At 44.3% G+C, this 16,039-nt stretch overlaps 1 protein-coding gene across 1 annotated transcript in view; it reads right to left on the bottom strand.

Annotated features, from left to right (window-relative positions):
• Nucleotides 1-13,272, bottom strand: part of VWC2 (von Willebrand factor C domain containing 2) — a 56,909-nt gene extending 43,637 nt beyond the window's left edge. Inside the window, exons 1-2 of the mRNA XM_032182268.1 lie at nt 12,496-13,272; nt 4,974-5,103 (exon numbers count right to left, since the gene is read on the bottom strand). Coding sequence (XP_032038159.1) covers nt 4,974-5,103; nt 12,496-13,209 — 844 coding nt within the window. The 5' untranslated portion in view covers nt 13,210-13,272. The remainder of the gene's footprint in view (nt 1-4,973; nt 5,104-12,495) is intronic.
• Nucleotides 13,273-16,039: the final 2,767 nt, after the last annotated feature.

Genomic DNA, 16,039 nt, shown 5'->3' with positions numbered 1-16,039 from the left:
TCAGAGTAAATAGAGAAAATGAGAGGCAAGCACAGAGATACAATAGGGTTAAAAGAGTCCCTTAAATTAAGATGATGTAGACTGAACTTCATCTCAACTTCATTAATAGCAGAAAACAACACCAAAAATTACTATTGTTAGTTTACTGACTTCACCTACCAGATTTGGAAGCCACTCTAAATGCCCAAGGCAGCCATAAAGGAGCAAGTCTGATATTTCTTTGTTTTCAATATATAGCTGCCAAAATACCTGCTACAGTTTTTCACCTAACTGCATATTCTCTAGGCAATTTTAATCACATACAGCTGTTCATGCAACTTTAATGGTGTTTTTCCCCCTTAAACATTAAGATTTCCTGCTTAACAGTCCTGTATTATAAATCATTTTATGAAATACAGCCAATTAAAGCAGAAACTTTGTGTGGAAGTTTTTGCTAAGTGACTGATACACACAGAAACATGGAACAAATTCTTAGCAACTGGACAATTCATTTAGGATTCCCATGTTTTACATATAGAAGACCACCAGAACCACCCGATTTGATCCCTTGCTTAATGCAGACTGAAGAACCACCCTCAGACTTTGAAACTTCTGTGTCGTCTCTGCTTTATATAAATTATCTGCCAAGGCATGACTGAAGAAGATAAATAGAGAGAAGAGAGGAGAATCAAAGGTACTGCTTATTTAAATTTCACAGCAGTTAAATTCCTGATGTTTGCAATAGTCCTGTCTCGACCTCTACTGGGACAGCATTATGATACTTTCTCCATTCCCGAGACCAAGCTATACACGCTTGAGGGAATATCATATTTTATTTAAACACACTGCAGAAGGACATTAAATTTTACAGGTCAGATTCTCCATGGAGCTTGACTAAGGCTGGGGCTGCAGGAAAAGCAAACACCCTGCTCACTTGAGAGCTGCAAGGCGAAACTTCCTTGGATCTGCCCTTGGCCTTGTTATGGAGGGACAGGTCCCTCTGCCCACATAGACAATGCTAGACATGCACCTTACTATCAGAAGCAATTTCAGCCACGTAATACATGTATTTCAATTGTAAGTACGACCCCAAACATGACAGGAGGTCCTGATGGAATCCACCTAAGGCACCTGAGATGACTCCACCTGGAGTAACATCTCCCCCACCACATGGTCACTGAAAACAGGCAGGACACCCCCCGCGGATGACACATACCTGACAATAACTATGACCTGTGGTCATATTTTAGACTGACAATCTCTGAGCCTTTGCCAACAGGAGACCTGTCGCTCTGCCTGTTGCAGATGCAGAAACACCACCAACGCCCAAACAGGTAAGTGCTGAGGAGCCACCAGAACCAACTTCACTTTATCTGGGGCAATCTTTCAGCCGTATAGAGAAACAAAAACCTGTTGGAGACCTTGGAACAATCTGATTGTATTTTTCGGTCTAGCAACCGTTCTTTCCCTCCAGGCTCCGTCTGGGCTCTTGGCTTAACCCAGCCTTCCTACACACACACATACACGCAGCTTCTGTGTCTGCTTCATGGTGGCAGGCTGCAAGCACGGCTGCATCCAGCTGTGTGCGCCTACCGGGGCTCTGACACTGAAAACAGAAGTGGAACGGACAACCAAGGTAATTCAATTTAGGAAAATAATTCACTTTCAGTACTAACCACCCCCCTTGCCACCCAAACAAATCACTGGCAACAAATGTCCAGCCTTTTTCTAATGGAGAGAGAGCACTATGCTTATTATCTTTATTCTTCAGTAACTACGGACTGTAGAAATGTTTGTGCAAGACTCTGAACACACTGGTATCACTGTAAATAGGATGTGCCTCCACAGGAGTAGCTAACTACACTGCCAGCACTGTAAAGCAGGAAGGAGATCGGAATGGGGCACTTGTTATGCCATGCAGCTCTCTAAAGTCAGATTCAAGTTTATGGAGGATTTTTCTAGTTGTTGCTGCTGTTGGTTACCCGAAGCATGAAGCTCAATCCCCACACAAAGAAATCCTCTCTTCCATTCTCTGTCCCCACACTGCTTTTTTGCAGGGCACGTAGATGAAATAACCATAAAACGGTTCACTTGTAGTGACTTGTGACATAAAAAGCATGAAAATTCCCCCTACCCAAAGATTTTCTCAGTGAAGTGCACCTTTTATCCCTTCTGTAAGCTACTTTTCTGAACAAATACTTCTTTAAAGTACTACCTGTCCCTGTTCACAAAGAAGAAAACATCTTCAGCTATGAAAGTATCTAGGCTCCCTCTTGACAGACAGGATTTGATACAGAAGGTTATTAAATCCTACACCTAAGACTGTTCCTCACTTTGCTAGTTTTCCATTCACTTCTAATGCTGAAAATAAGTGAGTACCTATGCACACGCACTGTTGCACCACAGCCTATCCATCCCTCCTTTGAAGGGTTAACAGCACTTTTGTAGAATCAGGTTAGAGAAGTCAACTACACCCCTTCCTTCCCACAAGGGATAACGCACAGTGTCTCACATCTGCCAAGTGACTGAATTCACTCATTTCTAATAATGACCAGCCCCATGAGATTTCCTCTACAATTCTTAATTGGGCATTTGTATGTGGTCCTGCTAGGGATGGAGGCACTTTCCTAGCTCTGACTCTGTTGGTTCACCACCAGCAATCCACAGGCCAGGCAAGTTGGGAGAGCATTGCATGTAATGAAGTGCCAGGAATGGGAGGGAAATCTGAGAACAAAATCTGCATTTTTACTGCACAGCTTTGAGTAAACACACAGAACCCAAACTTCACCTCCTACCTCTTCTTGCTCCATCAAGGGCAGGATGCTGAGTGTGAAAGCAGCCATCTATCTCCCTTGCATGCTTTCCACAGCCTCCCTGTAAAGCAGGCTCTGCCTTTCCCACCACGCAGGTTATGTGGCTGAGCAAACTGTGCATCTCCTACGCTCTTTTGGGTTACTGACACGATGTCGCTGAGGTCATCTCTGCTGCAATCAATCCTGAAGCACAATGCTGGGATTTTTTCCCCTGACTCACATTCGCAGTGCATTTGTTCCAGTAGGCTTGAAAACGACAGGATGAGGCAGGCTAGGTTTTCCTGCTCAATAGGCTTTTGCTCCAATCTAATTAAAACATTTAGCAATTCACTGAAGTTCCTTGCAAACTGCACGATCCTTTAAAAATAAGCTCTGAAAGCAAACAACCTGGTATTTTTTAAAACAACTCCCTACATGGAAAGGATTTCTCAGGAATTGCTTTACTATACTATACCAAAGCTGCTGAACCAGAAAAGCCAAGCTTCTTTTGAACTATCTTGTTTTTGTTGTTATTGTTAATGGCTTTTCTTTTTTCTTTTTTCCTTTTTCTTTTTTTTTTTTTTTTTTTTCCTTGTCTAAAAGCTAACAAGGAAAACCACTCTTGGTTCTCTGACATACACAGAAGTGACAGGACAGCTCAGTGGAAACAGTCAGCTCTGGTCACCTTGGTTTAAAACTGGGTCAGTGATACCAGCTTGTGGGTATACTGAAGGAATATGCTATTAATGGGGGAGACTCAGATGCTGAGGACCAGAACACCCTTTTCTTTTAGACAGGGCTCAGGTTATTCAGCTTTTGTGCTTTGAGAGCAGGCAGCCATGTTGTAACTAAGGCATGTTTATGCATGGTTTTTGAAACAGGCCCCCTTTCTGGGAAATGCATCAGGGAATCTATGGGAAGAGCCAAGCCAAGCCCACACTGTCATACAAGCATTGTTCAAAGGCAAGTGACCGCAGGAGATGGCCACCACACAGTGCAGGAGCATGTGCAACTGACAGGAAAAACCAGGGGAGCTCCAAACAGCAGCAACACCCCTGGGACCTTCATCGAGAAAGACTACACAGACTTAACATGGTGTGCTTGTAGCTCCTCCCTGGCATTGAAAACAGACAATCCTGCCTGCCAAGAGTGCCCTCCATCCTCCATGCCTCAAAAAAATGTCTCTTCACCTCCGAAGCAGGAGTACCCTTAAGCTGCACCACCAGGAACAAATTCCTTCAGGGTTCTAATGACCAATTAAGGGATGGGAGGCAATTTCTTCCATACCCATACAAACGAAACTCGTCCAATGCAACTAACTGTCCCTTATCATCTACTGTTGAATTTGTGGAAAGCACATGCTGTACACTCTCTCCTCCCCTAGCCTTCCCACCGTTTTAATCCGTTTATTTTAGCTAATGTAACGGAACCTACCTATTCTAGAGAGATAATGTATGTCTGCAAATTATCTGAATATTTTTAATGTCTTTTTTTTTTTAAACTTAAAATATAATTTCATTTGAGATTTTGCAGCTTTCATTTCTATTAATAAATTATCATTTCTTCTTTATAAGTGATGAGCTAGTGTGTCATGTAATTTTTTCTTCTAAATAGACCAAGACTTTGATCTAATGCAAGCCCTTGCTGGGAGTAGAGAGACTTTCTGTCTAATTTAGTTACGAAAAATATTCAATTAAACTTGGGAGTTTAATTCATTTAGTTATGAAAATTAAATGAGCTCAATAAGGTGCATTTGATTTGCCTCAGGGAAAAAAAAAAAAGAGAGAGAGAGAGAAGAATCTCTGAAAGGGGAACAAATAAGAAGGGAGAACAAAAGTAACTTTTATTGCTCAGATTGAAAGGTGGATAACATGAGGAGCCTGCATGTGTTTTAGTGTGGCTATATAAAACATATCCACAATGCGTTTATGCAAATTTTCTATCCAGAAGTCACATGAATATCTGGCATTAACACTCCGATTGTCTCCTGGGTAACAAAAATCCATGTAGGTCATAACTGAGTCCATCCCAGTCACGAGGAGATCTGCCTCCTCACACGGGGAAGACACCTCCCACATGCAATCCTTCTCCATCTCCCTTTGGGGAAGAAGGAAGCAATGGAAATTTTTTTGCAAAAACGGAACAGAGCCAGTTGGATCTCTCTGAGAGAAACTGCCTCCTAGTTTTCCAGCAGTCACTTACCATTTTTGCAGATGGGACAGCACTGATCAGGCTCATATACCGGATCCACGCACTCAGTCTGGGGACAAGCTGACACAGTGCACAGCACTTCTCCATTGGCTTCACAGCGACACTTCTCACACGGAGAAACCTGAAATACAAATCCACTTGTCTTTTAATTCTTTCTCTTGTTCTCTCCCCGATCTCTTTCTCCTTCCCTTTTAAAAACCAAATGCTTTTTATGGCCTGAATAACACAAGAGACAAGGCTGTGCTACTGCAAATTTACAGGACTGCTGCAGAATGAGTCACAGGTTCTGCTCTGAACCTGTGCCCCAAATGAAATAGTCAAAGGGATCTTGGAAACAAGAACTCTTTATATTTTAACATAAATAAATCAAAAATTTCCCCATCCATTTTTTAATAAAATTCCAGCACAATAGGTTCATAATTAAGATGAAATTTGGTTAAATTCCATCAGAAATTCAAAAATATTGTATTAAAAATAAAGGATTTTTTTTTTCTAAATGAAATATGAAATTTAATGTAAATCCTTATTGCATTTTTTTCCAGTTTTGAATGTTTTTGGTAGCAGGAAGTTGCATTTTATTGAAAATGATCATTTTCATAGAGAAGTCAGGAAAACCATCCTGTGAATTCATGTATTTCCTAGAAGTTAACTATTCTTTTTGCAGTATTTGAAAGTTTCTGAAAAGAAATTGCAATTCAAAGAAAGGGATGAAACAGAGAAAAGGGTCATCCCTTTTTTACCTTCTGAAACATTACTGGTTTTTGAACACTTCTACAGAATAGAAGTACCAGGAGATAATTACTTAAATGACCTACTTCAGTGAAATTAATTCCAAACAAATTAGAATCCATATTCAAGAAAAGATATGGACTTTAAAATGTCTGTATTTGCTAGATGTCCTATTCAGTGTTCCTGAGAAGGTGCTGCATGTGGCATCTGTAACATCCTTGTACCACTCAAGGAGCTGGAGGTGAAGGGAAGCAACAGTGCCAAGGAGGAACAAGTGGTACACTGTAAATCTCATCACAGCACTGCAAAAACCACTCTGCTATCCATGCTCAGAGTGCAGGATGACAGTGCGGCTGCATGTTATTACTATGATCCTCTAAATCCATAATCCATAATCTGTGCACATTCTAGGTTTACTTAAGGTCAACAATTTGACGAGGCTGATTTCGCTTGGACTCCTTCCCGTTCCAGATTCCAGCTGATGCCAAACAACCATCCTCTGCATTTCTCCAATGCGAGCAGAGTAGCCTCAAGCCTAAAAAAAAAAATCCTTTGCTGTGAAAAATCATGCAGACCTCTAGCTTGCAGATCATCTGCTATCTTCTCCCTATTTCTGAAGCAGCCTGTCACATTTTTTTCCTCAAGTCCATTCTCCGCTTGCTCGCCACTTTCACATCTTTCTCACTTCCAAAGTTCAAACATGCTGATGCTTGCACAGCATCATCTCCCATCATCTCCAACTAAATGCTCATCCATGCTTTGCCACTTCTCTTCCCACCTGCCAGGGCTGTCATTTGTTTATGCACTCATGCATCTTTTCACACTGGCCCCTCTGCGTAGCATGCCTAAATAGGGTCTGTTGCTGTGTTGCTTTCTGCTTTTATTGCTATTATTTATTTCAGACTTCCTTCACTAGCTAGTTGCTTCCAGATTTCTCTTTGCTTTGCACTCTACCCAGGACAAAAACACATCATGCGTTGGTAAAGTGCTACAAGCAGCCCAGTACTGCAGATTTTTATTGCAGGCTTAGGAACAAGAACTTTGTCTTGTAATTGCTCATGAACTGCCATGTTCACTTGCAGAGCTGGAGTATCAGCAGATGAGATTTCTGACCCAGTGTTCAGTGTCAGCTATCTCAGGCAATCATTTAAATTCCATGTGAAATCTTGAATGTAAGCAAACCTGAGCCCCTCATTATTTGCCAGTCACTGGTAAGACTCCTTCCCTCTGGAGTTACATGTAGAAAAAGATACTAAATTATAAAAACACACTCATTAGTTTGTTTAATTAGGAATCCTTCTTGATCAATGCTACTAGAACTCAATTTCACAGATAAGGCTCAACAAGGCAAATCTATAGCTTTCAATTGGTTTCAGAATTTCATGGCATCACTTGAAAAATGTGCAAATTTGTGACAAATTGCAGTTCAGTGAGACCTGGAACTACAACAGATATTCCCTCTCCCACAACTTCACTTTGTAGCTATGCTGTTCAGTATTGAAAATGATATAAAAAAATAGAACCTCTACTAACAATCAGGAAACAATAACAGCAAAAAGATGCCACTCCTAAAGTACCTCATCTGTAATATTTAATATTGTAATTAAGTAGGTTGTTTACTAAAATTCCAAATTGACATAAGCTTAAAATTTCTACAGCAACAAGCCATTAAACAAAGCATTGAAAATGCTATAAAATGAGAAAAAAATGATCAAAGTTTTGTCTAACAATGGTAATTTGGAACGATGGCCGTCCTTCCTACACAGCAAGTATGGTTGAAGACTACATCTTCCATGAACCGAGTACTCCACCCATGTGATACCGCAGTCATGAATACCCTTCCTGTGTGACAGATGAAGATCTGCCTCAGGGTCATGAAGATAGAATCACAGGATCATCAAATGGTTTAGGTTGGAAGGGACCTTAAAGATCACCCAGTTCCAGCCCCCTGCCATGGGCAGAGACACCTCCCACCAGACCAGGTTGCCCAAAGCCCCATCCAACCTGGCCTTGAAAACCTCCAGGGATGGGGCATCCATAGCTTCTCTGGGCAGCCTGTGCCAGTACCTCACTGCCCTCATCATGAAGAATTTCTTCCTTATATCTGATCTAAATCTCCCCTCTTTTAGTTTACAACCGTTGCCCCTTGTCCTGTCACTACAGGCCCTGGCAAAGAGGGCCTCCCTCTTTACATAGCACACCTTTAATAAGCACTGTCATCTGTCAGACACTATTTTGTCCAGTGTTTCTCTTACTGGACGAGACAAACACTCTCCTCTGACTTCTCTGTCACAGGCAGTTAAGCTTGCTGTGTAAACAGCAGTTTGTGACTCTCTCTCTACTCCTTGGCCCAAAGGTGCCATCCTCCACTCACTTAGGAACATACTGAAAAACAGAGATATGCCTGGTGTGGTTACTTCACACAAGAGCCCATTGGAGAAGCACAGCAAAACCTCCAGCCATGCTGTTATCCTGAACCAGTTACATGCCACAACCAAACGCCAGATTCTGATGCTCATGAATCCCATTTTGTCTGACACTGCTCTCTTTTCCCCCCACTGTTACTATGCCACTTTTCATACCTTACGGAGCTCCTGTGCGGTTTCCTGAAGTCAGCAGGACCACACATCTAAGTGCAGCCCTCCAGGATGAGTAATGGCAGCAGGGTCGAGGAGGTTCTGCATACGTTTGTTTTCACATAGCTCTTTTCAGGCATGTAAGCAAACTACAGTAGCTGCTAAAATGGTATTAGTGTCAACCTTTATCTGTTCATCCTCAGACTACATGGTGGAGCACTGCTTTTTATATATCATCATGATGTAGTGGGAGCTGGAGGAAAAACACCATTTCTTTCCTCATCTTAATGGCAGCTTAATACTTGGAGACGTAATCATCACTAGAGAGAGACAATAAGACAGCGTATGTATAACAACAGTTAAATAAATCAGAATGAAAAGACACATTTGGTCCTTCGTTTCCTCTCCTCCACTCCTATAACGCAAGAACATTCCCTGCAGCACAGTTTCTAATGACAGCCAATGCAATGAGCATCCCACTCCTTCATTTGGGAAACTACCAGTTTAGCAGAACTCACACGTAGCACGTTTGACATAACCAGGCTGGGCTGCAAGCAATATGACCTAGCAACCTCTGTCTGAAGTGTGGTCTACAGATGAAGTTATTAACATAAACTACACAACACAAGTAGCTCTGCCTATGCAAAAACCATGCAAAGACAACAAGAAGCACAGAAGTCTTAAGTATTCACCAGACAGCTGTAAAAACCTGTAGAAAATAGAGTACAGATGGAAAAAAAAAACACACACACAACAACAACAACAACAAAAAAACACCCTTCTTTATTATTGTTTAAAGGGAGGTTTATAAACAGATGTATAACTTGTACTATGAAGTTAAAGATGTAGGGAAAACACTAGCACACGAATGACACAAATGTATAAACAGGTAAATTTCCCACTACTGGGACATGAAGAAAACTTTAGCTTAGTAAGGGCAGTGGGTTTATTCAGCAACTTAGTATAAATTGTCATAATTAAGAAGTGACAAGTAATTTACACTCATTGAAGTAACCTGAGCTTTGTCTACCCTCTTTCCACATGCCAAACAAAAAAAAGCTGAAAAAAGAATCTATAAATTATTTGTAATGTACATTTTCTCCTTGAACCTTGAAAACATCTAAGCTTAAAAAAAAATCATAATCTCAAACTGATTTACTATTCTGCTGGAATATGTATCAATATTTTCTTACCACTTATACAATTTAGGAGAACATCAACAGGATTAGGCTGACAAGAATAAACATACCAGCCTTGTTTTTACTTCTGTATCCCTTCACAGACATTTCCAAATCCATTTGAGTTTGTTGACTTTCAGATTTCCAAGTTATTCACAAAAAACAAACAAACAACAACAACAACAACAAAAAAAAACAACAGTTTTTGGTAGCACAGAAATTCTAAACAAAACACAAAGCAACAACTTTCAAAAATGTATGTTTTTCCCAAATGATAATACACTTCTGAAGATAATCTATGGTCCTTTTAAGACTATTACTTTGTAAGTCAGACTATATCTTCAAATGTTACTGTAAGACTGAAAAACACCGAGTGGGGTACATGCTCAGCAATCCCTAGCTTCTGTGCAGATTTTTTTCCTAATTGCATTTTACCAGCTAAGGCTTTTGCACCAATTTTACCTGTATGGATCCTGCAATGCTTTTGCCATACTGCATCACTACACTCACCGGAGAGCAGAGTGGTGCTGATGAAAACAACTTTATGAGACCTCAGCCTTCTGCTACACCTGTGTTTTGGTTTTGTATTGACATCCGTGCCCTTTTTAAAAAGCTGAAAAACATGTGTGCACACACACACAAAGCCTGCGGGAAGAGCTGCCAATCAATGAAGAAATGCATCAAACCTCCCATTCTCTGGCAAACTCAGCTTGTGAGTTAGCACCGGCTCCCGTCGAGGAAATGTTTTGCTACGTAAAGCCATATATGAATTTTACATAAGCAAACTCCCAAACTTGCCTGTATGGCAAGTACATGATTGTTTGTGCAAGTAACTGCACTTGCAAGTTAGGAGGTCACCTTTTTCTTGCTTCAGTGGTGTCTGTCACTCTTGGCCACAAACAGAAGATAAACGTGCAGAGAGAGAAAAATCAGACTGCTGCCCATTTAAAACTCTTTCCCTGACCTTAATCAAGAGGTAGCATATTAGCAAGCTCTGTAAGACAGTCAACTTCAAACGTGTAAAATGGCCTTTGAAACTGAGTGCTATTATTTGCATTTGCAATTGCTTCCACTCAGCAGCAATCTGACTGCATAGGTACTTTCCTTAGCCAGATGTCTCGGCTGATTGCAGTGGCAGAGGTAAACGTCTGCACTTACACTTTTGTGCTCATATTGTTGGAACCCATGTCAGAGCCCAATGACCCCACATGCCGAAACAAGCAGGCTGAAAATCCACTGCCAAGCCGTACTGATAACTTTCCTTGAATTTCTGGAGAAGGCACTCACTCTCCCTCCTTCCCAAAGCTGACTAACAGAAAGAAGTAAGGAAAATGATATTCCATTACAGGAGGGCATCAATGTAGCTGCTAAAGGCTGAATGGGATTAAAAAGGAAGTTGAAAGCCAAAGCCTGTGCAGAACAACATTTCTGTAAGTGTCACTGTTGGGCATTCTCTTTTTACAGAGGCTGCCAGCCACGTTCAAGTATAACAGGAAGCCCTAAGGTTTTATCCTCTCAGCACACACTTAACAAGGTATTTTAGATTACAGCCATTAATATGACAGCGCTGTATACAGATAAAGAAGTGCAACTTGTCAGAGAAGCGTGAGCAAACAGTGAGGAAAAGCCTTTAAAACTTTGATATGGAGACCTACAGAGAGCACGTGCAGAAGCATGACTGCTTTGGCCACCCTCTAGAATTAGCTGTGCTGGAAAGGAAAGGATCCCAAAACCCACCTCTGAAAGCATCACATCACACCAACCAGCCCCTGTTAAAACTAACATCTTCCTCTTATACTGGAAAACTGCTGCCCCAGAGCTGAACACAGTCCTTGAGGGCAACACAGCAAAAGGAAGGACACTATGTTCCCTGCCATGCTTTGAAAATCACTTTTGAAAACCACGGCTCTGCATTTGCCTACCAGAAGAGGCCACGGGAAAATGCTGGGATTTACTCTGAGTGGAGTCTTTCTGCTCCTTTATTTATTTATTTCTCAGTAAGTTGAAGCATGTGGAAAGACATTACAAATTGAACTAAGTTTCTAAGAACACATAGGTACCACAGAGAATAGAAGTGGTAACTTATTTACAGCCTTCACAAACTCATTTTCTTTTTCTCCACCTTGCAAGGGGCTCAAGCTGCCAGAGTTCCGAACTGGATTTCACACTCCCCTCAACCTATTCAATTCTAAAATCTCAGGTGTGTTCACACTGGGGTTTTAAATCAGACCCGTATCTAATAGTAATTCCCAAGCAATTCTTAGAGCCTGCCTGCAGATCTCAGCCACTATAAAATACAAAAGGGAAAAAGTCAAGATAAGCAACCAGGAAATTGGCCCCAACTCCTGAACTTTTCAGTACAACGTAATAAACAAGTTGCATTTTCAACAATAATGACCTTGCACAGTGCTGCTTAAAAGTCCCTGCTCTGAAAGGTTTTCTCTAAACAAAGCTTTTCAAGTCCTTTGTTTAAGCATCACTGTAATCCAGATTGTAAACCACGCTCTTATTAAAAAGAAGGCCCATAACCATTCTCAGAAACCAAGTATTACACAACCTTGGCAGCCCAGTTCAAGCAGCAAATAACAAGGAGAAAAGTAATGACTGTTAGGAAAAAGGTATCACCGCTGTCTGATGACTAGGAATGGGAGTCAACTCCCCAATCCCTGCTTGATCCTTGCAAGGTAGAAGTTTCACTGTTAACAGCAGAGTAAGGGAACAAATGCAATGCTGGAAATTCTCATAAAATCTACTTCACCACCAAGCAGCATCCTTTCCAGTAGTTTTTACTGCAAATACCACAGGAATTAGTAAAGATCAGCCCCCTCATTTAAAAATGTTACAGTATCACAGAACAAGAAAGGTCATGTTTGAGGGGAATATTTTACAGCACTGCAGAAGTTGCATTAACACAGAAAAGAAAAGGGGAGGGAGAGGCACAAAACACCCTCCGAGAAAGCATTTCAAGACCACCACGTCACTTCAAATGACAGAAGGGCCCACAAAATGACTTTCTGCTTTGGCCCTTACCATGAATTCCTCCAGCGTCTGGTAGGTTTTCCCCCGAAACTCACAGTAGTTCTTCCTCTCCTTGCACTGCGGGCAGCACTGAGTGGTGTCCACATGAACGCACCGAGGGTGGAGCCTGGGGCACTCGGGCTGTATGCACAGCGGTCCCTCTTCAGTGCAAAGGCAGGGGCAGGCGGAGGGACCCGGCGCAAACTTCTCCCCAATGGCGTAGACGAAGCCACTCTCGTCCACGCAGCCCTTCCCACGGTAGTCCGGGTAGGCATACTCCTCCAGAGGCTCAGGAGTAGTGCTTGCCACAGCAGCTGGGAGAGATGAGTCTTCAACCACCCGAGGGTCCTCGGCAGCCACATCCCTTTGCTCTTGGACTTGAATGCTCCCGGATTTACCTCCTGTGCCCTGGCTATTCCAAGCCTGCTTTTGCTTAGTCCACGACTCCTTGTTCGAGTAGGTCCTGCTTCCTTTGCTCTTCCAGTCCCTGGTGCCCTCCTCCCTCCCGCTCCTGCCGATCTCATTCATCTTCCCCGGGCCTGTCTGGCTGTCCCTTGTCGATGTGTGATCCCTCTTTTCCTGGCTCGCTTTTATTTCCTGTTTGTCTTGAGCCTTGGCCAGTTTCTGCACGGGTATGGTGGAGCTACAGAGGGCAACCATGAGGCAGCAGGTTACGAGGAGCGAGCTAGAGAGAGCTCCAATTGCCATTGCAGTAGAGCTGGGCATCACCTACTGCATCCCACAGGGGACACTGCATTCACATCGGAGGGAAGCGCTCCGCAGATCCACAGTCCCTAGGAAGAGAGGGATTAGGAACACTTCAGCTCGCGCCTCTCCCCCCCCTCGCGCATCCAACATCTCAAACAACACGCAGCCTGCCTCGGCACCTCACGCCAGAGGCAAACAACAGCCTGGTGCTGCATCCTTCCTCCAGCCCGGCTCTGCGATGTCTCATAAATAGCAGGGCTCTAGGCACGGACTGTCTTCGGCTGGGTAAAAGCAGGACGCGCAGCTCGGGGCAGCCTGCCGAGGCTCGGGGCGCCGTGGGGTTACGGCCACACGCCGAATGAAGCGGAGCTCCCCAAAACGCAGCGCGGTCCGGAGCCGACATCAGCCGGTTGAGCCCTGCTTGCTGACTGCACGCCCGATGGTTTTCACGAACCTCTTATTCAGAGTGAAGTTTTTTGTTTGTTTGTTTTTTGTTTTTTGTTTTTTTTCGGCTTCATACCCACCGGGGGGGGGGGGGACGTTTGTTTGAGGGACAACTAAGAGCGAGCCCGCTAAAGCGCGCAGAGCCGAGCCGCCCCTCTCCTCAACTCCCCGCACAAGCACACATCTCCTCCTCTTCCTCCTCCTCCTCCTCCTCCTCCTCCCCCTGCTCCCGAGGCCAGGCAGAGCCCCTCGGAGCTCTTGCAGAGAGGCACGTTTCACCCGCACCCCCCGCACTTTAGCAGCGCTCCCGGCTCCCGCACCGCCAACCGGCAAAGCAAAGCACACCAAAATACCTGCTCCGGCCACGGGAAGCCAAGGCGCTGCCAGCTGCCGGCGCAGCCCCGCGGCCGAGGTAGGGCTCCCCGGAGCCATTTAAGAGCCCCCCCCTCCTTCCTCCATCCCTCCCCGCCCGCCTCCGGAGCCCCGCGGGCCCTGCCCCAAACTTTCCGGCGGGCCGGGCAGCGCCGCCCCGGCCCCCTCGGGGGGCTCTGCTGGGCGCCGGGCAGCCCCCAGCCCGCCCGCAGCATCCCTCCCTCCCTACCTGCGGGCTCGGCTCCGGGGCCCCCGGCCGGCTGCCATGGCGGGGCTGCGGGCTGCCTGCCCTCCTTCCTCCCCTCCTTCCTTGCCTCTCTCCCTGCCTCCCTCCCTCAGCCGGAGCCGAGGCCCCGCCGCCCCTGGGGGCGGGCTCGCCGCGGCCCCGGTTCCATCAGATGGCGGACGAGGTTTTTTTTGGGGGGCCGGGGGGCTCCTGGCCTCGCAGCAACGGGAGGAAGAGGGATGGAAGGGGGTCGGGGAGCTTTGTGAGGCTCCCTGCCTCGCCAGCCCTCCCTGGCCGTGCAGGGGCGGGGGGAGATGGGCGAGTTGGGAAGTGGGGTTGTGCTTCCAAGCGGCTGACAGGTGCTTCGGCACGGCAACGATTTCTCCCTTTTGCAGGGGAAATGGGCAGAAGCGGCTATTTTAGCAATAATGGCTGAAGCACCTTCTGTCCGGCTGCTGGGACAGAAACGCCAAAGAAAAGCTGGAAAGGGATCTGTAAGCATAATGCTTTCCTTCTGGAGCTGGGCAAAGGCTTGGGACCAAAAAGATTATTTTCTTATTTGCTCGCTTATTTATTCCCTGTTAACCTGCATTAGATGATATATCAGCGCAATAATCTATGGGTTTTGCTTTATAGATGTTCCAGAGCAGTCCCAGGTGCGGTGACCCCGCTGCTGCAGTGGATCCCTGTCAGCCTGCGGCACCCTGCTCTTGCTTGTGGCTGGGGCTGGATTCCCCTGAGTACTTGGCACTAGAAGACTTTTTTAGGCTAGGCAATGTTTTCAGAAATGTTTTCATTAAAACTGTAGCACTGCAGTATCCGCACTCAGGAGAGCAATGAAAATTTGCTGGATATTAATGTTTCACTGGTAAGTACCTTCATGAGTGACTGTTACTTGTGAAAACCCAGGCACTTAAGCTGCTCCATGGGAGGATGCAGGTGCTAAACTCTTTGTCTGCTGGGTTCTCTGAACATCTATGAGTCTGGCCTAGCTTACAAAATTATTTCCGTTAACACCATCTCGTATCTCTCAGTCAAATATTCACCAGACAAGTAATGGTTTAATCTTCTAAAACTTCAGGATACAAGACTAAAGTTTTGAAGGATGCAAGGAAGCCAAATAGTTAACACTCGTAGAATGAAATTCCAGATTGCTATACAGTTTCTAGGCTACATGTCATAGAGCTAAGCTAGACCTTTCTCATTTCCTACTAATAATCGTTAAGAAGTATTTGTCTTCTAATTATCCTATTACCTCTGAATAATGAATTGAATCTTTGCTTTTCCTAAAACAGTAATTTTATACCTTACATAGCTTAAACCATGACATGGGCTGAGCAAACATCACTTATTCTGCAAGAAGAACTTGAACTTTGCACTTACAAGTGCATAAACTATGCTTTCAGGCAGCAGTTAGTGGTGGCTAGAGCAAGACAGAACGAAATAGAAGACCTGGGAAGGTAAGGCTGCCTCTGATGAAGAGGAGGGAAAAGCCAATTTATGGTTCTGACATTTTCACATGTTCACATGTGAAGCTCTGGTACAAAGGCTGAAAGGATCTTGAGCATTTGGGACTCTCTATAGGTGACCTCTGCCTCTCCCTGGCCTAACTACTCAACACATTGATCAGCCAGGGCTGAAGGTTCAAGATACTGCTGTGTAAAAGGAAAGGCAAAGCCTTAGAGCTTTCAGTGGAACAAACTGCAGCTCATCTTTGCCTCCTTGGCCAAGTAGGAGGAGCATATCCTCTTCATCTTAAAGATTTCTTACTGGACTTCAGCCTCTGTGCATTCTGCTTCATAGATA

The sequence above is a fragment of the Aythya fuligula genome, chromosome 2 (genome assembly GCF_009819795.1).
Source record: "Aythya fuligula isolate bAytFul2 chromosome 2, bAytFul2.pri, whole genome shotgun sequence".
Taxonomy (NCBI): Eukaryota; Metazoa; Chordata; class Aves; order Anseriformes; family Anatidae; genus Aythya; species Aythya fuligula.
This window is presented reverse-complemented; position numbering and strand designations above follow the sequence as displayed.